At 36.1% G+C, this 24,354-nt stretch overlaps 1 protein-coding gene across 1 annotated transcript in view; it reads right to left on the reverse strand.

Annotated features, from left to right (window-relative positions):
- Nucleotides 1–24,354, reverse strand: part of ADGRV1 (adhesion G protein-coupled receptor V1) — a 545,909-nt gene that overhangs the window by 423,551 nt on the left and 98,004 nt on the right. The window contains exons 24-32 of the mRNA XM_082725840.1: nucleotides 19,529–19,709; nucleotides 18,234–18,436; nucleotides 14,440–14,569; nucleotides 11,148–11,228; nucleotides 9,319–9,458; nucleotides 7,119–7,728; nucleotides 3,573–3,788; nucleotides 1,887–2,102; nucleotides 935–1,179 (exon numbers count right to left, since the gene is read on the reverse strand). Coding sequence (XP_082581966.1) covers nucleotides 935–1,179; nucleotides 1,887–2,102; nucleotides 3,573–3,788; nucleotides 7,119–7,728; nucleotides 9,319–9,458; nucleotides 11,148–11,228; nucleotides 14,440–14,569; nucleotides 18,234–18,436; nucleotides 19,529–19,709 — 2,022 coding nt within the window. The remainder of the gene's footprint in view (nucleotides 1–934; nucleotides 1,180–1,886; nucleotides 2,103–3,572; nucleotides 3,789–7,118; nucleotides 7,729–9,318; nucleotides 9,459–11,147; nucleotides 11,229–14,439; nucleotides 14,570–18,233; nucleotides 18,437–19,528; nucleotides 19,710–24,354) is intronic.

The following is a 24,354-nucleotide window of genomic DNA, read 5'->3' on the forward strand; positions in this document are numbered from 1 at the left end:
TGTATGTCTGTTCTATACAGCTTTTTATTTAGGTAAAATATTGCATGTATGTTTCTTAAGTAGCTAATCTATGCCTTATTTCCCACATTATCTTAAATGGAAATCCTCTGACAAAATTTAAAGATGTCCTATCATAATGCTACCAAAAATTTGAGAGAAGGAAAGAGAAATGTTTTATATGTATTAACTAATACCTAATATTTTAGAACTGAAAAACACAATTAGCATTCAAATGAAATATTATGGACTTCCCTTCTATGAAATCTGATATTATTAAAGAATAAATGCTATTAAAAGTAATTTAATGACACCTAGGATTTCATAATATTTGAATTTCATAATGTAAAATTATCTTCAGTTAATATATGTTAGTAATGAATCAACTTTTTCACTGAGACTCTATTTTTATTTGCCACCTAGCTTCTTCACCATGAAAAATAAGTATCAGGCAGATATGTCTAGAATGGTATTTGTCATATAGTAAATTTTTAAATTATTGAAGAACAAATAAGTGAATAAGTAGAAAATCAAAATCTAAATTTAATTAAGATCGACTGGCTCACACTCAAGCTAAGAGGGAGTCTAGATACAAATTAAGAGTTTATATGGAAAAATGTATGTTATTTGTATTTATATTATATTATGTTAAATATATAAAGATATATATTTAATCATTTAATAAAAATGTGGAAAAATACAGTGTAACTATACAAAAAAATCTACACTAGTGAACTGTGATACATACCAGACCTTTTCCTAGAATATTCTAGTTTTTATCTATAAAAATCACTTTTACACTACCATATTTTGAAAATTCTTGCAGAAATAATTAACTTGACATTTTCTATAAATACACAACAACAGCCATCTGTTCTAGTCACTATAAGACAAGGTATGATTTACAGTGTCATTCTATACTAGCCATTCCTCTCACCTCTTCAATCTCCGGAACGTCGTCAGCCAGGACCTCTAACAACAAGGTTTGAATGGTTTCCCCAGGGGCAAAGGTCACATTACCTGAGACAACTCGCAGGTCACCAGTAGCAAGCTGTCCATTAATGGTGGCGACCCACTGAACAGTAACATTCCCGAGTGTCCCAGAATTTCGAATTATTGGCAGGTTTACCTTCACTGAGTTAAACTCAGGTTCCTCTACAATAAGTTTAGTAATCTGAAAACCTAATGGGCAGAACAGAGTTAATTTCAAATACAAAGTGAAACTGAGGCAACACAGAATTCTTATCATCCAATAGCTGATTTTTTTTCCCCCTACACAGCCTGAATATAAATAGCTAAATCCCCCAAATCAGACTAACATGCTGTGATACTAATTGGTCAGGTCTGACAAAATCTCCACATTATTATTCATTATGACAGAAGCAGAAATCATTAAGAATCCCACAACAGTCAGGCCTGTACCAGTCATGAGGGTAGTGGGTCTAGTGAGTTTTGTGGCTAACTGCACAGTGCAAGCCTGGTCCAAAGAGGCAGCTGCTATTTTGTTCCCACAACTGATGCTATGCAGGAAGGGAGGCTCAATGTTGCCAGATTTCCTGCTAATTGAGAAGGCGAAAAATCTAGATTTTTGTGTAAATTTACGTAAATTAATTTTTGAAAGAATTGTCTAAGCTCCACAAAACACATCTAGAAGCCAGATCTGACTTACAAGCCTAAAAGTTTTTCCCTTCTGTATTTATGCTAAGATGCTGATTTCTTTTTTTATTAATCACTAACCACTGCTAGGAGGGTGCACGGATATCCTACATATTGGTATCAGCCAGTAAAAAAAGGGAAACATGATCAAATTGATTCTAAGTCCCTAAAAATGAAGAAATATATGGTCTATAGTGACAAGTTACAGAAAAGACACAAACTAGTTTGGTTACCAAATAATCCATAGGGGTCATCAGAGGCCTCAATAATAATGATTGCCTCTGTTAATACCCCTAGTTTGGCTCCTCCTGTTGTTTCATTCAGCAACTGCACAAGAAAAGATTCTTCCAGTTCAGGGTAGATGTCATTAATGATATATATTGGCACAGCTTTACTGGTTTCTCCTTCTAGCAAGACCACATCTGATGAAGCTATGCTATAATCTTCACCTATGAAGATAAAAAGCAAAATGTTAAGACTTAGTCCCAAATATGATAATAAACATGCCATATACTAGTAAAATTCTAGGACCTACCAAATTCTACAGATATACTTGAAAAGCTTTTTTGAGGATATTGACTACATATATTCTAAACAAAATGATTTTTTCTCTCTTGCCAGAAAAAACAGGTTTGAGATCATAAAATAATGAAAAAGACCTCCGAAGGGTGTTCAAGTTTATCCTTTCATTTTTAGAAAGATGTATGCATAATTTCTTCTTTTTGTCATATGCAGACATAGATGATATAGCTATGATATAGATATGGACATAGACAAAAATATAGAGAGTCATCCATTACAACAAGATAACCCCTCATCTACAAAAGAGAAAGAAAATGTGCACAATCTTTTAAACCAAAGAACAAAACTGAAATTCTGACCTCACTAGAAAGATATGTTCCACTGCGGTACAGTTATAGACATGTCTAACTCATCAATGTTATTGCTGGAAACTATGGGCTTTCATTTAAAACAAAAACAAAAACAAAAAAAAACTGGATTAAAAGCTGTTACCACATACTACTCATGTTGGCGGTAGCTTTGTTTCTGGTCAAACAGTGGGAAGGGAATGGAGAGCGCCTCCTTATGAAGCGTAAGGCTAATCTCCGAGAACACTGATTCATTCCCACTCTTGAGCCCTGTGTAGGGCCCCCTACAGTCAGGCATTCATTCCTCTAGGCTACGCACCCTGCCTGCGTGCCCGCAACACACGTACTTAGGGACTAGGCGAGCCTTGTTTATTATCTTTTCAAGCAAATATCATTTATTTAAAAATATCAAACGTGTTATCCTATCCGTTCACATTCATGTGTCTTCAAGCGCATGACAGAAAGATTCTAACTGAATAGCTCTCAGGCAGATCTCCCTCTAGATGCTGTGACAGCACCAATAAAAAGGCAGTCTCCAAATGTTTGCAATTTGGCAGTGAAATCATTTTGCTTACATAGAATAGTTAATGCTAGCCATTGCCTCTTCCACATTCTTCATAAATAAATAAACAAGCAAGATAAATGGGTTGAGAGGCAAGAGTGTTGCCAAGCAGGGCAACCATGCAGCTGCACATTTTATCCGGCATTCCTCGGATCATTTCCACATGAATCCCTTTCAAATGACTAAAAAGTACACACAGAGAAAGCCTAACAATTCTTCCCCCAGTTTACTTTTCAATGGTTTGTGCACATTTGGGTCATTTTACCTTTAAAATTCATATACAGTTTTGCGGACATTTTTCAAAAAAATTCTGCAAAATCGTGTCCTAAATACATGATCAAAGCTCTACACTTTTGCCTTTTAAAAGATGCAAGAAAATTACTGCTTTCTGGTTGATTTTTCTAACTACATCTGTAAGCGGCTTTTGTTAATTAAGGATATAATTTCCCTCCAAAACACTTCACTGCCCCTTGGAGGTCTTCTCTCACCTGCAACTGCAGTGATTGGCACGGCTTTAAACTTCACAGAAACATCTGCGAAGGCTCCTCCTGCTCTAGTCACATTGATAATGGGTCCGACATGATTTTCTGCCACTCGAACAACGGGTGCTGAGAGCTGAAGCGTTCCAAATGCATCATCATTGGCAACGATGATTAGATGAGCAATAGTTTCTACCTTGGGCCCAAGGCGTGGAGAATTTGGAACTGAAAGACAAGGAAAGCTAATGTATCAAAATTCTACCAACCTGCCACAAGTCATCGGGAAACCTCAGCAAGATTCTGTCAGCCAAATGAGATCCTTAGGGGCGCCTGGATGGCTCAGTGGGTTAAAGCCTCTGCCTTCGGCTCAGGTCCTGATCTCAGGGTCCTGGGATTGAGCCCACATCGGGCTCTCTGCTCTGCAGGAAGCCTGCTTCCTCCTCTCTCTGCCTGCCTCTCTGCCTACTTGTAACCTCTGTCTGTCAAATAAGTAAATAAATATCTTTATTTTAAATAAAAAAGGGGGGGGATCCTCATTCGGTGCTTCTTTCTACTGTCTCTATCAAAAAAACATGTACCGACTACTACGGACCAGCACTAATCTAGATATGGAGGAAACAAAACAAACAGAAAGTCCCTACTCTCTTGTAGCTTTACATTCTAGAGAAGTTTTTATTATAGACTCTTTAGCACAGGAATAGTTACCCTACAGGAATATTTTAATAAGTATTGGAAATTTGTCAAGAGGCTCTTCTAATACTCCTCTAATTAGTTGCTAGGATGACATAAAATTTTTTTAAAAACATTTCACTTACAAAATTGAGTAGGAAAGTCATTAAGCTTTGTGTCCTCAAATACCAGCTGCAAATCATCATACTGTTACTAAGTTACTCCCTCTCTGTTACCCTGTCCTTGCTGACAAACCCATTCCTTTTTCCCATCTTCATTAACAGCCTCAAAGCTACCCCAAAGCAGATTCACTTAACCAACTGAGCCACCCAGGCACTCCATCCCCAGTGCTGATACAGTAAAAAGTGTGCTCAATACTTTCAAGGTTCTCTTCTCACTTTCCACCAATTTTAGAGACAGCAAAATTTGTTTTGAAGGCATTTAGGACTTTCCACAAACTCTCCCTAAATTATTTTCTAGGTTCAATTCCACCAGCACCCTTGCGAAAACAACATAAAAAGTGACATTTTAACATAAATGAAGCATCAACAAATTCTTATGAGCAGTAAACAATTTTGAGTTGATATTCAGAATATCTTTAACAACTGTTGTATTTGGAAACATGTGATAAAATCAAACATTTTTGGACAATTTAATCTAAAAGCAGTAACACCATTTAATTTCAATGATGGAGACCCACACACTATGTTAAATTAAATCATGGTTAAAATTAAAAAACTCTATATCAATATAATAAATTTAAATTCAACTAGATTAGAAAAGAATTTGCCAGGCATTATTTTAAGCACTTTTCTTGTAGCAAGTCATTTAATCCCTACTCCATCTCTATGGGACAGGTAACACTGTCCACCTTTTACCAAATAATCAGAGACACAAAGACGGTGAGGAAGTCACAATATATCATGCTACTACCTGACAGACATCTCAAGAAGCACCCTGTGAGAGTTTGTCTAATCTCTTGGTCTCTACATACAATTCTTTATCAAACCAGGTAAAAAACCTTCAATTATCCAAATAGTACATTCTGTGCTATGCTCTTACCCAGGTGCTGATCTCCAGTCTTCCCGTACTGCTTTCTTCAAAGTTAATGATTATACTTGGAGTACAGTAACAGAGACCTTATCACGTCCTACACTGATTTAGCTTATTAAAAAACGTAATCACTATCACACAGATTTGCATTTAATTGTTCTTTAATTATTTCACATCATATCTTATGTCTATTGTGAACTGCCCCAAGTATGCTGCATGGTTCCAGGAACATAATAAGCATAAAATACATGTCAATTTTCTCTCCTATCCCATAGCACATTGATATTCTGCATACACCATGTTATTAACAACAATTGTTCGTATTTACTGAATGCTTATCATGTGCCAGATATTGCATTAATTTTCACATATATGATTATATTTAAGCCCCATTATATTTCTGTATAATAGATAAAGAAACTGGGGCAGAAAAAGATTATGTTCAATAATTTATTACTATATATTGAAATGTAAGTTATCTTACACCAACACCCACAGCTCCTAGTCACTGCTGTATGTGGATACTCTCATCTGGCTTTATTTCTATCTCACTCAATAAACTGAGTTCCTTGAAAACTAGGCTTTATTTTATAATTCTTACTCAGTAAGACTAATTGCTGGATTTTATTACAATTCATTTGCTCTTAGAATTGATCCTAAATCTTAAGAAAAAAAAAAAAAGGATGCATATTGTGTGAGAATTTTAACCTTGACTGTAATCTGAACTTAATATTAGCAGTTGTCCTTTAAATTTCCTTCTATAATCTTGAACTACAATTACTTACTTAACGTTGTGGATAAGAATACTGTTTACTATATAGTGTATCTATCCAGGTATTATGGTAAGGTGAAGAAATTTATTTATGAGACACTTTAGTCTATATGGCAAAACACAGTCAACATGCAGCACTTAGAATCTTATTTTTGGAATATGCAATTCCAGTTTCCTTAAGAAGGTTTTATTTGTTATAATATTACTCTAAAACTGATGTTAAATTGATATCAAATTAATGTCATTCATCTTTCTTCCTTTACTTGTTCCCTTATTCCAGGAAATCTAGGTTCTTCTCTTTATTTGTCCTCTTAGGGAAATGTGACTAATCAACAAGCTTTAACACAATGACTGCTCTCAGTTCTAAAAGTACAAAGCATGCTCTCTACCAGGAGCCACCCTGCTCTCTCTATAAAGCCCCTAAGCCAAATTCCAGAGTGACTGCTACTTTTCAAAAGAGGTTGCCAGATTGGCTGATTGGTCACTCCTCATTCTTGTCCCCAACCAGTGCCTTCTTCTCAACTCCCAGTGACCAATAAATTTACGGGATTTCTTACAGCTACACACGCCTGTCCCCCTTCCCTTACACACTTGCTGGACCCACGTGCTCATGGCCAAAGCTCTATGGGTCAGGAAATCATCCAGAGTGGATTGGGTCAGGGAATCATCCAGAGTGGACCGAGGTGAAGGAGGCTCGGGATCTTGCCAAGAGAACTATCGCTGGAATACCCAGATTGACTTTAGAATGATTTGGAAGCCACAATACATAATACTAGTACTAATACATAGTACTTATACAATAGCACTAGAAGTCAGTTGCACTGGATTACACCAGAGCTTTTAACAATTCAGTTTGGGGACATAAGGGACTTTCAAAACATAATTTTGGATTTTCAAGTGTCGCACTTCCATTTGTCATATAGTTAAACGTGTGTAAAGTGATGCTTTCAAAGTTAGAGCTTACTATTTTTATAGGATTTTCTACTATACCCAATTCTTAACTTATTTTTTTTAGGATTCTTACTTCCCATAATAATAAAAACACACTAATGGTTACTTACTTGGGCGATTCTGTACTTTCTCTATTAAAGTAGAGTTGAGTAGCTCAATAAATACTGACTCCGATCTTTCCGGTTCATCATCGTCCAAAATTGAAATAGTTATGGTTGCCTCACTCTGATTGGCTCCAAAAAGAACAAATCCAGAAGCTGGTATATAGTCTCTTCCTTGAGTTGCTCTGGCTATATTAGGTGGAAAATAGGGCGGTTTTTGCATATCATCCAGTGTTGCATATGTGACTAGAACTTTTCCCATGAGGCCTTTTAATCTTATCACTGACAGTGTGATATTCTGGGTTGCTTCCTCAACTCTGATAGGTCTGTTTGTCTCAGAAAAGATGAAGACCCCACAAGGATCATCGCTAGCCAAAACTATTAATGTGGCATTAGTATGAACTCCCAAGGAGCCACTGGAGACACTGAGGATTGACACAGAGAAGACCTTATCCAGTTCTGGATCTTCATCTGGAAGTATTTCCACTGTGATGTTGGCACTCTTCTGCCCAGTCTCAAATGTGACATTGCCAGAGGTGAAGGCCAGATCACCATCAGGATCGGAGCCCATGCTCCAGAGCAAAGTCACTTGAGACAGAGCTCCACGGCTTCTCATTATCTATAAAATATTTAATAGGAAATGTATTAAGAGAGGGATTAAAACCATTGATTTAGAGGTTTGTAAATATAGAATGATAGCAGGATATTAAATTTTCATCTTATCTTCTACAAGTTTTTCTCAAGAATTTTAGATTCTTGATGGCAGGGACCAACAACCACCAGTCTCTGAAGACCCTCACAGTACTTAAAAAGTGATTGTTGCATAAAGCTACACATTGATTGAACATCTTTACTTTCTAACTAAACTATAGCTATATCATTTCTACAATTATATTTTAGTAATGAAGCAAATGTAATTAATAATTTCTTTTGTTTAAGCATACTCATGAAAATTTTTGCTTTTACTACAAAAATATACTTCATTGTAAGGAAGAAATGAGTGATATTTTCTGAAAAGTTAGCCATAAAACTCATTTTTGAAAACAAATTATATTTCCTTTTATCTTCAATGTAAGATGAAAAACTCACCAAAAAACATATTTCTCCCAAAGTTGGATAAAATATACTTAAGAAGCAAGAAATACTTCTGCCAATAATATATTAAGAAAAATAAATAGCTTTAATTATGAATGTTAACTCAAAATAACATTCAAGACAAGAATTTTATAAAACTGGATCTTTTCCCTTAATTTTTTTCTTTTTTTGAATAATTAGTTATCCTTTCTAAAGTTGTTCAAATTTACTCCACAACAATTACTGAAGATCTGCCATTGAGTGATCTTTCTTCATTATTTATATACAATCTGAGGAAACTGAGCAAGCTTAAAGCTCCTCCCAATTGTTTAACAATTGAATCAGCTTAATTCCTAACTGGAACAAAGCAGTGAAGAAAGTACACACACACACACACACACACACACACACACACACAACACACACACACACACACACACACACACACACCCTACATACAGGGTTATCATTATTATTGCTATTTACAAATGTTTTGGACTTTCTTTCCTTTTGGGAGAGAGGTGAGATAGGATTGCATTTTTCTACCTATTATCATTAGGCATGGCCAATGTGATTTGCTTTGACCAAAAAGCCTAAGTGGAAAGGTTACAAATCACTTCCAGAAAGAAATCATAAGGGCCAGTATGCAATTCTCCAACCACATTTTCCCCTCCATGAAGACAGAAGCACCTGCCAGGATGTTGCTTCTGGGATCCTTGATCCCTTAATAACTGGTGATGGCCGAGTTCATCTGGAGATATACCATGAGTGGAAGAACAAATCTTTGTTATACTAAGCCCCTGAGCTTTAGGAGACATTTGTTTCCATAGCCTAAGTGAATTAATACAAGATCTATAAAAAATAATATTTGGAGGGCTCTACTATATTCCTTAAAGAGTCAGGATTCCTCAAAATCATAAGACAAACTTATATGCAAAACTACATACAAAGACAAATGTTAAATCATTATTCAATTATCAGTTTGTATTGTGTGTACCACTAGGCTTGTTCCCCTCTACCCAAAAAGGAAAAAATAAATAAATAAATAAATAATATAAAGGACACTTTCATAATACAATAAAACAGTTTTAAAAGAACAGAAAGTGTCTAAGAGTGGAGGGAAAACTGTACTCACATTTAATGTAACAGTGCTATACCCATCTTCTGGTTCAGTTCCGCTGACAAAGAGTGACTCAGGGCTAAATTCAAATATACCATGAGCATGGTCAGAAGCAGCAATTGTCACCAGAATTTGTGAGGCCACTCCTAGACTGGCTGCATGGGTAAGTTCCAACAAATAGCAAGAAAATGTTAATAAGTAATTTACAAACCAAAGGAAAGCCAAGGAACAACTTTTTGAAAAGAGTTGTACCATTCATTGACAACGTTCTAATTTGTTTTAGAAAGAAAGGCAGACACAAATGGTTGCCACACATATTCATGCTTTTATGACCTTTCTCTATTTTGGCACCAATGTGATATACAAGTGCTGTATAAGCACTTGGAGATGAATAAGGAAAACTTGTTTTCTTTTTCTGTCCTATGAAAGAGAACATTCTTCCACACACAGTATATGAGGAAAGTCTCCCACGATCCTTGCTGACCTCAGAAGAACATGAGCCGAAATGCCTCTTACCTTTATGAAACAGTTTCCCTATGATTTTTAACTATCTAACTGAAAAGATTCTTGGTTTTTAATGTGCATTAGTTCTAGGCCTATTTTTTCATCCCATTATGATATTATAGATCTACCTCTCCTGGCCCCAAACACGCCAATCTTATAACTAAAAAGGTTCCAATTTTACAGAAGCATTGCATTTTTTCCTAAGAATTATGTCCAACTTTTATGTTGCATTAGTATATGCAGACAAGAAAATGAGCAATTCCAGAAGTAACAGAGTAATTAAATATAGTAGTTACAAGAGGCATTGGTGGAACTTAGAAATGAGAGAGGTAGGAACATGAGTTCTAAACTTAAAACATAAAACCTGAAATTGTGATAAAGGAATATCTGAGGATTAGAAAAATTCTCCCTTGAGAAATAATTTTCTCTTGATACAAAAAAAAGTATCTGAGGTAAAAAGCTGAATCATGTTTGCATAGGAATCTACTTGAAATCTCTTTTCAGTAATCCCACCCATGACTGGCAACTTATTCTCCCTATTTATTGCCTTTTTAACTTCTTTTTTCCCAACTGTTTTGATTATGCTGAGTGAAATAAGTCAAGCAGAGAGAGTCAACTATCATATGGTTTCACTTATTTGTGGAGCATAACAAATAGCATGGAGGACATGGGGAGTTAGAGAGGAGAAGGGAGTTGGGGGAAATTGGAAGGGGAGGTGAACCATGAGAGTCTACTGTGGACTCTGAAAAACAATCTGAGGGGTTTGAAGTGGCGAGGGGGTGGGAGGTCAGGGTACCAGGTGATGGGTATTAGAGAGGGCACGGATTGCATGGAGCACTGGGTGTGGTGAAAAAATAATGAATATTGTTATGCTGAAAAAAATAAAAAATAAAAAATAAAAAAAAATGCTACATATAAAGACTGCAGGCTCTTTTTGTAAATAAAATAAGCATGATACATTTAACAGGAAAGTATAAATGTACTATTTCTCTCTTTTTAGGTATTCAAAACTATGTAAAATATTTTTCAAAAATCACTTTATGAATGATAGCAAAACTTCTATTACAGTTAGAATCAGGACACTGTATTGGGTTCATACAGAGGCAAGTCTGGGCTTTGGAGGTAGATAAGGACTTGATTCTAGCTTGATCACTTCCTAGTTGGGTAACTGTGACATGGAGCAAATACTAATTTATAAAGTTGCTGCTATGGATACTGAGATAAAATATGTAAAGAACCTGCACATAGTATATGTAAATAATTGGTCAGTATTGTTATCTCTAAAAAGAGAAGTTAAAATAAAATGAAGAATAGTAAAGGGCCTTGGATCAGCTGCTTACCATGCTTGTGAATAGCTGGAAGGAAGAATTCCATGTCCCCGTCACCACTACCACTGCCATCAACCCTAAAGAATTCAGTCACTTCACAAGGAGACACAGAGACACACCCATACAATACACATTGACACAACAAGAAAATGGAGAGCTCTTAAAACATATCCAGAAAAGAGGAAAATGTAGTAATATTCACCCAATGGAATGCATTCTTCCATAAAAGATAAATTATTTGAAGTGGTAAAAGTATAACATTTATCAAGCTACTTATTCATTAAAAATTCATCCATAGCTTTAGGAAATACTCCATGTTAAGTTGTAATTGGTATTTCCCATATCTGTCAACTTAACCAGTTGTCTCTTTCAATCACTTACTTAAAGCAATGTAAATTGCTTCTATCAATTTATTTATTTTTGTTTCTAACATTTTAAATATTTTTAAAATATCTGTGGTTGTGTACAATCACACACTTAGGCCTATATGACTATGACTATGACAGAGTCACCTTACCACTCACCACAATCAACTCAAAATTAGGGAAATGCACCTAATATTTCCCTCGAAGCATATGTTCAAATTCCCACTTTATTTACCGTTCTCAGACTTGATCACCCTTTTGCCACTGACCTGGTAGAAAGAACCCTAGACAAGTAGTCTACAACAATCTGTTTCGGGCCTAGCTGTGAAATATACCCACTGTAAAACTTTCAGCAAGCCATTCAAACTCTTGGTACTTCAGTTTTCTCACCTAAAAAATGTGTTGCCTTCTACAGAACTGCTCAAGACCAAATAAATAATGTAAAAAATAAAGTACTTGGCAATATATGAAGACTGTGATAAAAAAGACAGTGGTTTACCCTCACTTCCAATAGACTTAAGCTCCGCCCATTAATTTACCAAAAGTTTGCAAAGAAGACAGGAAGTGTACTGATGATAGCAGTGGAAAAGAAGATTAAGAGGCAAGTCCACAACCAGACCTATGTGCTTCTATCAGTGTCCTTGACTGACATGCAAGTTTAAGATCTGCCCTGCTCTTCTGTTCTTCCCCTCAATAGGACTGGGATCCACCAGACATGAGAATTTATGGCACCCCAAATCTGAAATCATCTTAGAGACTTAGGAGGCAAAATGAATTTTAAGGAATATCCAGTACATCTCCCATATTATCTGCAAGTCATGAGAGACGATGGTTCAGCACTATGCACTCTGGCTAACATAAAACATCTATGCAGGTAGGTATCTTACATACAGTCGGTTTTACAGACAAAACGATATGGAATGATGGTTGCTCCCCTGACTCTCAAAAGAATTTAGTGCCTCACAATACTGTACTTCTTAGACAGTCCCTACTATAACTGGGGGAATAGAAGCCACTGTCTAGATTTCTTTACCTCCAATCCCAACTCACTGAGGGAAAATGAGATTCTCTGCCACTATTGCTTACTCAAAGTCTGCAAGATTGGTTTTCAACTGAGTACTCATGCACAATTAATACCTAACAATGCATATTCTAGAAATATGGGAAAAGTTTCTATATAAGATACCAAGTATCACTATGATCAGAAATATTACCTCTGAAGAATACTTAATGTTTCTTATCAATCAATAATGATCGCTACCATTTTCTCTATTCTATAAGTATTGCCTACTACAAGTGAAACAAAGAACAACTTTTCAAATATTTTATAGTGGCCCCTAATTATTGAAGTTGTGTCATGAAAATATGATTTGGAAAATGCAAGGATTTCTCTCTGGAGGACAAACCAAGCTGGTATTTTTACATGCTATCCTCCAAACAGGCCATCCAGCATGTTTTTACTGCTTTATGCAGTCAACCACGTTGCAGCACTGTTTAACCATTTCCCTGGTTTGCTTTCACCTGGGCTTTGGGAACACAGGGAAAGAAAATTTGGGGATATTTTCCATACTTAATCCAAAGTCTCATTACATAGTAGAAGACAATTTTAATATTTCTGTTTTACTCAATCTCTCCTTTTGGGTGGCTTATATAGTATTATAACCTTCTTCATTAAACCATGAAGATAATAATAAGACAGTAATACCAGGTTTTGGAAGGAAGAGATTATCCTGCTGATACCTTACCAACTCTCAGTTTCTTACATTTATAAAGAGACTATGGTACATATCACATGCATTGCATAACACCCCCAGCAGCACCTGAAAATCATACACATTAACACTTCTGTGAAGAAACCTATATAAATAGTTCATCCAAATGGGATAAAGACTATAAGAAGCATCTCTTCAGTGCAGAAGAGTTTTGCCATGACATGAATCTTGACTCCAAAAATCTTTGAAAATTGGAGATTCTGAATATCAGAATTGTGGATAAAGTGCTGTTGACCTGTCTTATTGATAATCATTCATAATAAATTATCTAAAATGGCTAAATTCACCTGGGCTACACCTGGAGATAGCTGTAAAGAAGCTACCATGAAAACTGAAAGAGTAAGAAAGGAAAGACATGATTTTAGGAGCACCTACTATGAATGACAACTATAATTTGGTGATTCACTCAGGGGGTGCCTGGGTGGCTTAGTCAGTTGGGCTTCCAGCTCTTGATTTCAGCTCAGGTAGTGATCTCAGGGATATGGGATCAGGCCCATGTGGGGCTCTGGGCTCAGTGAGGAGTCTGCTTGGGATTCTCTCCTCCCTCTCCCTCTTATACAATCTCTCTCTCAAATAAATAAATAAATCTTAAAGTTAAAAAAAATAATAATTTGGTGATTCATTACAATTATACTATTCTTTTTTACATATATAAGGAAATATTTTGTGCTACATAGAAACACATAATAATAAATATATTTCTAAGTTAAAAAATAAAAAAGAAAATCAAAGCACTCAACTTGAAAAAACCAATGGGTAATAAAAGGGAAAAAAAAAACCAGCACAATAGGTGGTATCCTTATAATAAACATTAGAAATATTAACTCAGAGTTAACTAAACCTCACAGCAAAAGTCTATGTAAACAAAACTATGAGTTGAATATTAATTTTTAAGACTAATTTTCTAAATTTATGTAGGGAGATAGAAATACTCTTTTTACCAAGAAAAGAAAGCAATTATCCATCAAAAACTGTCTACCAAATTTATCTGAAGTAATTATTAATGTTTAGGATGTTCTTCCCAAAGACTAGTAACTCACACATTAAAAAAAAAAAAAAAAAGTAACATCGATTCAAAGGATTGTATTTCCTTAAGAGAATCAACTATCCTCAAGACAGATGAACAAGAAAATATAAATATTTGATACATTTGAGTAACCAGCTTACCTCCTCCCTCCAAGTTCAGTAACTCAACTTTAAAAGATTTTTCCAATTCCGGGACAGAATTATCAGTGATATTAACAGAAATATATTTGTATCTTTCTCCTGGTTGAAATTCTAAGGTACCGGAAACACTCTGAAATACAAATAAAAGATTTATCCTCTAGATTATAATTATTCTGTATATTAATGTGCAAGATGAGAGTGTCTTCTATGTCCCAAATTATTATAAATACTGAAACAGAAGAACATAAGTAAAATATAAACCTGAAAACACTTAAGTGGATGTGAATAGTGTTTGATATAAATTTTAAATAAATATTCTCCAACTAAGTAAAGCAGATGGATTTTTATTTCTCTTGTTTGTCTATTCATCAAAAAAGCAGTCCAGGCAAATGAGAAATCTGAAAAGGTGACATCCACAAATTCCTAAATTAATTCAATGAGATGCACGAAACTCTTGACCACATATATTTAGAACTGTTCAAATTATATCAGGGTAATGTAAATAATCAGTGTGTAACAATAGCATTTTCACATTTTCATTCTGAGAATTTCTCCAAACAATAATAAATATCAGTCTACTGGGCATTAACGTTTTCTTGATTATACTTGCAACTGCAATTCACAATATAGATCTCGCATCAGAAAAGTTCACATACTAGAGGAAAAACAAAAAGTTATTTAAGTTCAAAGTCTCAAGGCCCTTTTTTCCTCCCCAACCTCATTATCTCTTATATAAACATTGTCCCCTCAAGTCATGAGAACACATTTAAAAGTTTTAAATTTTAGTAGTGTTAGCTTGTGTGGACAAACTCTACTTCATTTTCAGGAGCGATTAATGATCTCAGAGCTAAATTGAGAAACCCATGTACAATTAACCTAATCATGCATTTATTTACTTTTTTGGATATTTATCAAATGCACATCATGTACATGGTACCATTTTAGATGCTTGGGATTCAGAAACAGCCAAGACAAATCTCTAGCTAGATGGCGACCATTCTATAAGGAATGTTAACCACATAATATAATAATTTGAACAGAAAAACAACTGCTATAAAAGGCATATAGTAAGCTCAAGAAGGAAGTAATTAACTGTGCCTAGAGGACAGTCATCAGTGGAGTAATTCCACAAGTCTTAACAACAGAAATAATATTTGACTGTCTTAGGAAACCATCTTAACTTGACCTTAGCAATATCCTACATGATGAGCCATTTCCTCTTCTAGAAATATGTTCTTCTCTGGTATTCCATGATATCACACTCTCCTTTTTTCCTTACGTTTCTAGCTCATTCTTTTTAGTGTTCTCTGTTGATTTTAACAGTTGCCTTACAATCCCTAAAAACTGCTCATCAGACTCTCTTTAGAGTCTTTTTCCAAAAAAGGCTACCATGCATTTAGACTTCAAATAGTATTTATACATTCCCAACTCCCAAATTCTTGTCTCCAACCTCTGCTATCCAAACTTAAAACTTAATGCCTATTTCAAAGTTTTCTTATCATTTCTGTCAGAATTTTTAATTCATGATTTTCCCTTTAAAAAAATCTATGCCTTATCCAATCCTCTCTACAGTACTAAATTATACAGCAGCAAGTTGTTTGTGCCAGGAACTAGGGAGTCACTTTTGACACACTCTTCTGCTTTATTCTTTGCACTCAACAACTTTCAAATCCCGCCATTTTAACTCAAACACGTTTCTTGGGCCCACCTACTTCTTCACATCTATGCCATTAATCAGGTAGTGAACTCCTTACTGGCCTTTCTGCATCTAGTACTTTTATCTTCCAGTCCATTCTCCCCCATTCTGACTACTGAGCTTTTATAAATACATAATACCTTTCAATTACTTAGCTTTGTTTTTAAAATATAAGGCACAAGTGTAGCATGATCTCTAAGGCCTAGAAAGGTCCAGTCCCCATATACCTTATCTTTTACCAGGACACCTAGCTCTCCACACTCTGGAAACACTGGTCTTCTTTCTGCTCCTCATTAGGACCATTTAACCATTTTAACCATGCCATTTTACCAGTCTTGAGTAGTTCTTTCCCCCTTCAGTTAGTTTAATCATTTTCTCCTTAAACTTCAGAGCTCAGCATAGGTATCACTTCCCTAAGAAAGGCCTCCTCAACTACCCTATGTCAATACCTACTTCTCTCCCAGGATACCAACCTTGAACATTCCTATGACTGTGATTCAATCATTAATTAGCTGTTTTATATCACAAGAGCTGGAAGTAAGCACCTGTATGGTGGGGACCACCTATACCTTAGCATTGAGAATAAGGTTAAGAAAAACGATATCTGATATTCAATTGTCTCCTCTTCTATAGATGATCATTCCTGGCACTTCCCCTCCATCCCCCAACACATGTATACTCACACATACAGTCTAAGAAGTCTTACTTTTGTGGTAAAGCAGATCAGAGAGAGATGACCCATCAGAGAGAAGTGAAGAAAAATTATCACATTTTCAGGGACAAGCAAATATCACAGTTCAAAGTGGAAACCAGTGACATACAGAACATCTATGTACCAGTACCCTAAAAATCATCAGAAATGTCTTCAAGGGTAGTAGATTTCTGATAGTTGTGAAATATAGGGGCATAGGTTTTGTTTTATTTCTTTTTAGTTATTAAAGAAAATGATAATCCAACTGGAGACTGGGGATTTCCAGACTACCTAGATATTGGACACTATCCAATATAAGGACCAAAGTACTTCTCTAAGGAAAATGCAGAGAATACTAAGCTAAGCTATCATGTCTTGTGCAAATTGTTACATATCAAATTAAAGATATAATATATGTCAAGGCAAGAGAAATATAACTTGCCCAAGAAAAAGAGTTTGAGAAGGAAGAAATCTGAGAAAGCTTCTCTAACTGGACTACAGCCAAAATTAATTAAATTCAATTAGCCAGGGTTTCTGGGGTTTAAGGAGAAAAGCATGTACAAATTACTGGATACTGTACCATTCTGTGGGTTTTGTTAGGAAGAAGGAGAAAAACAGGAAAACTAAAATTAAATTGAAAGGAGATAATTCTTTGGGAAAACAGAAATGTTGGAGGATATAAAATACTTCCTCAGAAGTACAGCCCAAAAGAAATTATGAGCATTTGCCTAATACAAATAAATACTCGTGATAATAAGCAGTGATTACGGAGTGTCATGATATATGTGCTATGTTCAGGACATGACACTTAAAATGCTGCCATCCAGCCTCAGAGCAATCCTGGCCAGCAGATATTATCTCCTCTTAATGATAAAGAAACTGAGATTAGGAAGATCTGAGCTCCCAAGGCTACCCACTTAGAAGACCAATTAAAACCCAGACTGGCCCAGTTCAAAAATCCCAATTTTCTGTTTGCCACTACCACACTGCTGCTCACTTGAACAAAAAATACAATGAAAATTGAAAAGACACGGGCATATAATTTCTTCACAAACTTGGTCCTATTTGATGGACGCAGACATGAGGATTTAAAATGTGTTAGAAGCAGAACTGTAAATACACCTGATCAAAACCTGTAACATTAAAAATAAATAATACAAATGAAAACCATGACAAATATAAGGTGCAAGAGGAATCATCAGTATGGTAGCTACTTAAGTGTCAGGCTTCGAAGAACTGAAGTAGTTTAATTTCTAGAAATGTAAAACGCTAGAGAGCCATCAGTGCTTATTTTCTGTGTTGAATAGGATTAGTGCCAAGTCCCTTCCGGTGAGTCCTCCAAGAGAAGCGTTGAGACTATCTGACAAGTACACATATCATTTCCAAAGGACTAAGGAATATATATACCTGGTAGTCCTCAGGACTGAATGCTGTCAGTGGCACTGTTCTAAATTCTGCCAGAACCCTCCCTAGGAGGCCTTGTGCCCGGACGACCAGTAGCCTCACTTCTCCATCTTCCTCCTGCACAGTGACGTGTGGAATACTGCTTGCAGGCAGGGTCATCAGGTCCTCGGGCTGGGGGGGCAGCCCTGTGGAGAACTGAAGCAAGCCTGCAGGACACAAAAAGAGGCAGGATATTCTGGCCTCAATTATTCATGGAAGATCTTATTCATTTGAAACAATCTTGCATGATTATTTTGATTGCCAGAATAAAATTCTGAGGGCTTTCATTGGAATAGACTTACGTGAAGATTTAACATGCTTTTGACATAAACTATGTCAATAAGTTCTCAAAATGTTAAAAGTTAAAATGATAATCTTCCTTGTTTCTACCCAGAGAATCTTATATTTGAATCTCTAGAATTCATTCTTGGACTTAGAGCAGAACATGATTAATGCCACCCCAAATGATCTGCAACACATTTAAGAAAAATTAAACTAAGAAAATCAGAGTTGAAGAGCCTCTCAGGTTTCCTACACAGAACTTTTAATAGTTGTTCTTGCTTTTTTCCTACAAAAGAACTGTTATCTTTCAATGTAGAAAACCAGTCTCAATTTATTAGGATGATTAAGAAACTATTAAGAAAATTATCACTTTGCAGCACAGACCAAAAAAAATTAATATAAAAAGACAGTGATAACTCTACTTCTTGAAGGTTAACAAAAATTAGGAAGTACTTCAGTTAGTTAGGGGTAACATATCATAACAGGATAGTTTAATTTTGAGGGTCCCTGGGTAGCTCAGTCATTAAGCATCTGCCTTTGGCTCAGGTCATGGTCCCAGAGTCCTGGGATCAAGTCCTGCATCAGGCTCCCTGCTCAGTGGAGAGCCTGCTTTTCCCTCTCCCTCTCCCACTCCTCCTGCTTGTGTCCCCTCTCTCACAGTCTCTCTTTCTCTCTGTGTGTGTCAAATAAATAAATAAAAATCTTAAAAATTTTTTTGAAAGTCATGAATAGAAATACTTTCTTTCATTTTAAATTCATTTAAATAATCCTGTATTATTAAACTTCAGAAATTGATCTTTATATTTTCTTTCATAAACAATATCCTTCATAATGGCAGTTTAGAATTTCAAGAGCCTAGAAGTTAGAAGGCCTGAAGTTCTGTTTCAATCATTTGCAAAAAGTCCCTTAAGAAGTTCTTAAGTAGACCAAGTACACCCAGAGAAAAGAGGATTATTTCTGCAAAAGGGCTTGGTTACCATATGGATGATCACTAGCTTTGATCGTGATATCTGTTGTTTCCTTTTCGGGATCTATGCTTGCACCACTGGTGGGGGTTGAACCTAGCTTCCCATCTCCAGGAACTGCAGAAACCAGCGTCACACGGAAATACTCATTAAGCTCAGGAATATCATCATCAAGGACATATATATTCAGGACCTATAAATGCAAAAACGCAGAAGCATGAAGCAATGAGGCACAAAGAAATTACTTAACACCTACCAGAAGAAAATAAAGTAGCCAATTAAGTTATACTTAACTGAAGTTACTACTTCACATGATACATTTCTTAAACACTAAACCAGGGAGAAAGAGAGAGAGACCAAAGAAAATAATTATTTTTAAATAATAATGGGTGCTGAGCAGTAATATTTTTGGCCGAAAAATGTCATATTCATTTGATGTACTAATCTATCAGTGTAATGTTACATTGTCTATCAATGTAATATCACATGTTGCTTGTAACAAAGACAGTGGTATTACCAACCTCAGGGTACAGAGTTCCTAAGTGAGGAACTACATGTTATCTGATGGGATGTGGTGGGGTAGTAGGAAAGAGCAACACATACATGTCTAGTGCCTGACATACTTAGTAGCATTTTAGAAAAGAGATTCACAATGGACCTTGAAAGTCTGGCACAAGCAATCCTTCTAAAAATTAACAGTAACTCAGACATGCTCCACAAAATTTAAGTCAAAATTTGAAGTGAAAAAACAATTCCCCCTTCCTTTATTAACTGAATAAGCATGTTTTGACACCTATAATGTGCCAGGATTAGAGAAGGCTCCAGTTGCTAAGAGGCTCACAGTCTATTGTAGGAGAGAAATCATAAAGAAAAAATTTAAAATGCAATATAAAATGCTAGTTAGTAGGTTTGTTGTTTAATTCTGAATCACAAAATACAGCAATCAGTGTTTATTGCACATATATAATAAATATTAAGTTAATAATTAATATGTGCAATAATATTGCACATATTTAAAATGTTATAAGATTTTAAATCAATAAATAAGAAATATGACAGAGTTATGCACATAATAAACAGACCAAAAAAACGCAACCAACTCTACCTACTAAAGATTTTACAACAGAGAGCTTTTTTTTTTTTTTTTAAGATTTTATTTATTTATTTGACAGGCATAGATCACAAGTAGGCAGAGAGGCAGGCAGAGAGAGAGAAAGAAGCAGGCTCCCTGCTGAGCAGAGAGCCTGATGTGGGGCTTGATCCCAGGACCCTGGGATCATGACCTGAGCCGAAGGCAGCGGCCTTAACCCACTGAGCCACCCAGGCGCCCCAACAGAGAGCTTTTAAGCAAGTCTTAAGGTATTAGCTGCAATTGTAAATAATAATGGGAAGGGAATTCCAAGTGAAAGAAACAATACGTATAAAGGCACACAGTGCATGAAAGAATAGGCTTACAAGGAACTGCAATTAGACTGCCATGACTGCAGCAGGAAACACGGATAGAGAGATAATCAGGAGTCAGACCATAGGGACCTTTTATGCTATCATTAAAAAAAAAAAAGGACTCTTTTGCTTAGGCCCATGGCGCCAGCAGGATGGGCAGGTGTTCAGTCTTCATACAGCCAAGAAGCTCCTTGGCCACTGACAAGACCAGGAGTGGCATGACATATAGTACAAGAAAGCCCATTTGGGCATGGTTCTAAAAGCCAACACTGTTAAAGGAGCTTCCCATGCAAAGCGAATTATGTTGGAAAAAAGGGTGGAAAGCCAAACACCCAAATTATGCAATCAGGGATTAGGTCAGGGTCCTGCTGATCAAGAATGGCAGAAAATCACAGCCTTGGTGCCAATGATGGTTGTCTGAATTTTACTAAGGTAAGTGCTTTAGTCTAATGTAGTTTCTATTCCTGCAAGAGTTTCTCCCAGGTTTTTATATCATGAACGGGTATTTTTAATGATTGCCACTGACGCCAGAAGTAAACTGCTGACTTCATTCTGGGAAATGATGGAGTTCTGACTGCTGGATTTGGTTGCAAAGGTCATGCTATTGGTGACATTCCTGAAGTTTGCTTTAAGCTTGTCAAATTAGCCAATATCTCTCTTTTGGTCTTATACAAAGGCAAGAAGGAAAAGAGAAAAGACCATGATCACAAATTTTGATGGTGAAAACATGACAGTAGTAAATTTCACATGCCAAAAAAAAAAAAAAAAATGGACTTTATTCCATAGGTAGTGGAGTAAAACTGAAGAATCATAAGCAGGAAACTGACAAAATGAGAATTTTGTTTTAGAGTAAGTCCCATGGCAGAATGTAAACAGAGTGGACAGGGCAAGAAAGGATACTAGGAGTTGAGCTAGGAGGTGACTGACCAGAAATAATGAACTAATGCAGTGACAGTAGAGATGAAGAAAAAGAGATAGATTTAAGATTTGTTATGGAGATAGAAGACCCACACCCCGATGTCTCACTTAGTACAGCAAATGAGAGACAGAAAGAAATGAAGGGTGACTTCCTAGTTTCTCCCAGAAAAAAGGGCGACAACAGTCTGACGACAAACTAACTCCAAATGCAGTCTCCAAACTACTAGTCATGGGCCCAAAAGCATTTGGAGAACATTTTTTTTAAGTAATTTGTCTAGAGTTTGATTTAGTACATCTGAGGTAGAATCTGAATTTAGTTTTAATGTTCATTTTTATCTTGATTTTAAATTAGAAAGTAATATACGGCACAGCCAATATGCTCTCAGAAAAATGACACCAATTACACAAGTCATGTCAGTGTTCTTGAACAAAAGGGAACAATATTTATTCTGAAGATTTAAAATGTCTTGCTCACAGAAAGCAAGCTAACAAATGTTGCTCTGAAAAGTAATACCAAAATATCAAGATGTACATTAAAAATAAAGCAGTAAATATTTTTAAAGGGTTGAAGCATACCAAAGTACTCATTCATTTTAGTGAAATGAAGACCCTATCAAGGTATAAAATGTATTTTACCTGGTAACTCAGTAAATAACAACAAAAAACATTTGTCTTTACTTTATGTTACTATATGTTCTATATGCTCTCCTATTTTCTATTCAATTTTTCAATTCTTCATCGTAACTTGCTTAATTGATTTCATAATTAATGGGCCATTAAAAAAAAAAAACTTGAAAAACACATTTCCAGTGAAATTTCCCATCCTTTGGAAACACACACACACACACACACACACAGACACCCCAGACACACTGTCCAGACTCCTTTGCAGCTAGGTTTTCAGATACGATTTAAGTATATTCAGTTAGTTGCACTCCCCCAATATCTGGAAGGCAGCAGAGAAGTGGAGGCTCCCTTACACTGCTGTCTGTGCTAGAAAGTACAATTACGGAGCACTAGTGATAGTACCCTGTCGTTGGCTTGGTAAGACAGAGAGGCTGGTATAGATCTAGCAGACATGGTGCTATAAGCCAACCTCACTATTCAATGTTATTATTCTGTTTTCAGTGTGAATTATTTTTTAAGGAAATTAAAAATGAGGGGTGCCTGGGTGGCTCAGTGGGCTAAAGCCTCTGCCTTCAGCTCAGGTCATGATCCCAGGGTCCTGGGATCAAACCCCACATCGGGCTCTCTGCTCAGCAGGGAGCCTGCTTCCCTTCCTCTCTCTCTGTCTGCCTCTCTGCCTACTTGTGGTCTCTCTGTCAAATAAATGAAATCTTTTAAAAAAGAATTATAAATGATAGAAGGAAATATTTTCAATAAATCTTGACAAGCGTACATATAACTATTTTCCTGACTAAAATGTGATTAGTTCTTTTCCCTTCCAAAATGTGTACGAATCCACTTTATAAAACAATGGTTTCAAATTATATCTTCATTTCATAGTTGGTAAATTCCACAAGGGAAAATTGTGGAATCAGCCCTGTTTTCCAAATAGAAATATTAAAAAGGACCATATACTACCACTTTAACTTGGCTAAAGAAAAACAACACTTTAAATCCAAGAGAGTGAAAAAGACAGCATCAGATTAAAATACGGTCCTTAAAATTGAATAATTTTAGCCTTATGAAAACTTGCTAGTTTTCCTAATTTTCCTCATTTTACCAAAGACCAGAAAATATTTACCATGGCTCTATCTGAAGCCTGCTATTGGAGGAATTTTGTTATAAAATATTTAGTTTCTTCTTCCCCCAAATTATAGATTTGATCATTCTTCTTTAGTATTAACTCTAAATCTGTCTCCTCTCAATTTTATCTTTTTTATCCAATTAACTCCTAACCCCCTTAGAAATTTTCTCATAGATTATACTTGCAATCATTAAACTATTTTACTACTTTGTCACTGATGACATGTAAGTTATTTATATTTTTAATGAAAAATTATACTGATGTGAATATCTAACATGATAGACCAAAAGAATGTTTAAAAAAGTTTCTAATAGGGGGAGGAGTCAAGATGGCGGAGAAGTAGCAAGCTGAGACTGCTTCAGCTAGCCGGAGATCAGCTAGATAGCTTATCTAAAGATTGCAAACACCTGAAAATCCATCGGCAGACCGAAGAGAAGAAGAACAGCAATTCTGGAAACAGAAAAACAACCGCTTTCTGAAAGGTAGGACCGGCGGAGAAGTGAATCCAAAGCGACGGGAAGATAGACCCCGGGGGGAGGGGCCGGCTCCCGGCAAGCGGCGGAGCAACCGCGCACAAAATCAGGACTTTTAAAAGTCTGTTCCGCTGAGGGACATCGCTCCAGAGGCTAAACCGGGACGAAGCCCACGCGGGGTTAGCGTGGCCTCAGGTCCCGCAGGGTCACAGAAGGATCGGGGGTGTCTAAGTGTCGCAGAGCTTGCGGGTATT

The sequence above is a fragment of the Mustela nivalis genome, assembly GCF_964662115.1.
Source record: "Mustela nivalis genome assembly, chromosome: 3".
Classification (NCBI taxonomy): domain Eukaryota; kingdom Metazoa; phylum Chordata; class Mammalia; order Carnivora; family Mustelidae; genus Mustela; species Mustela nivalis.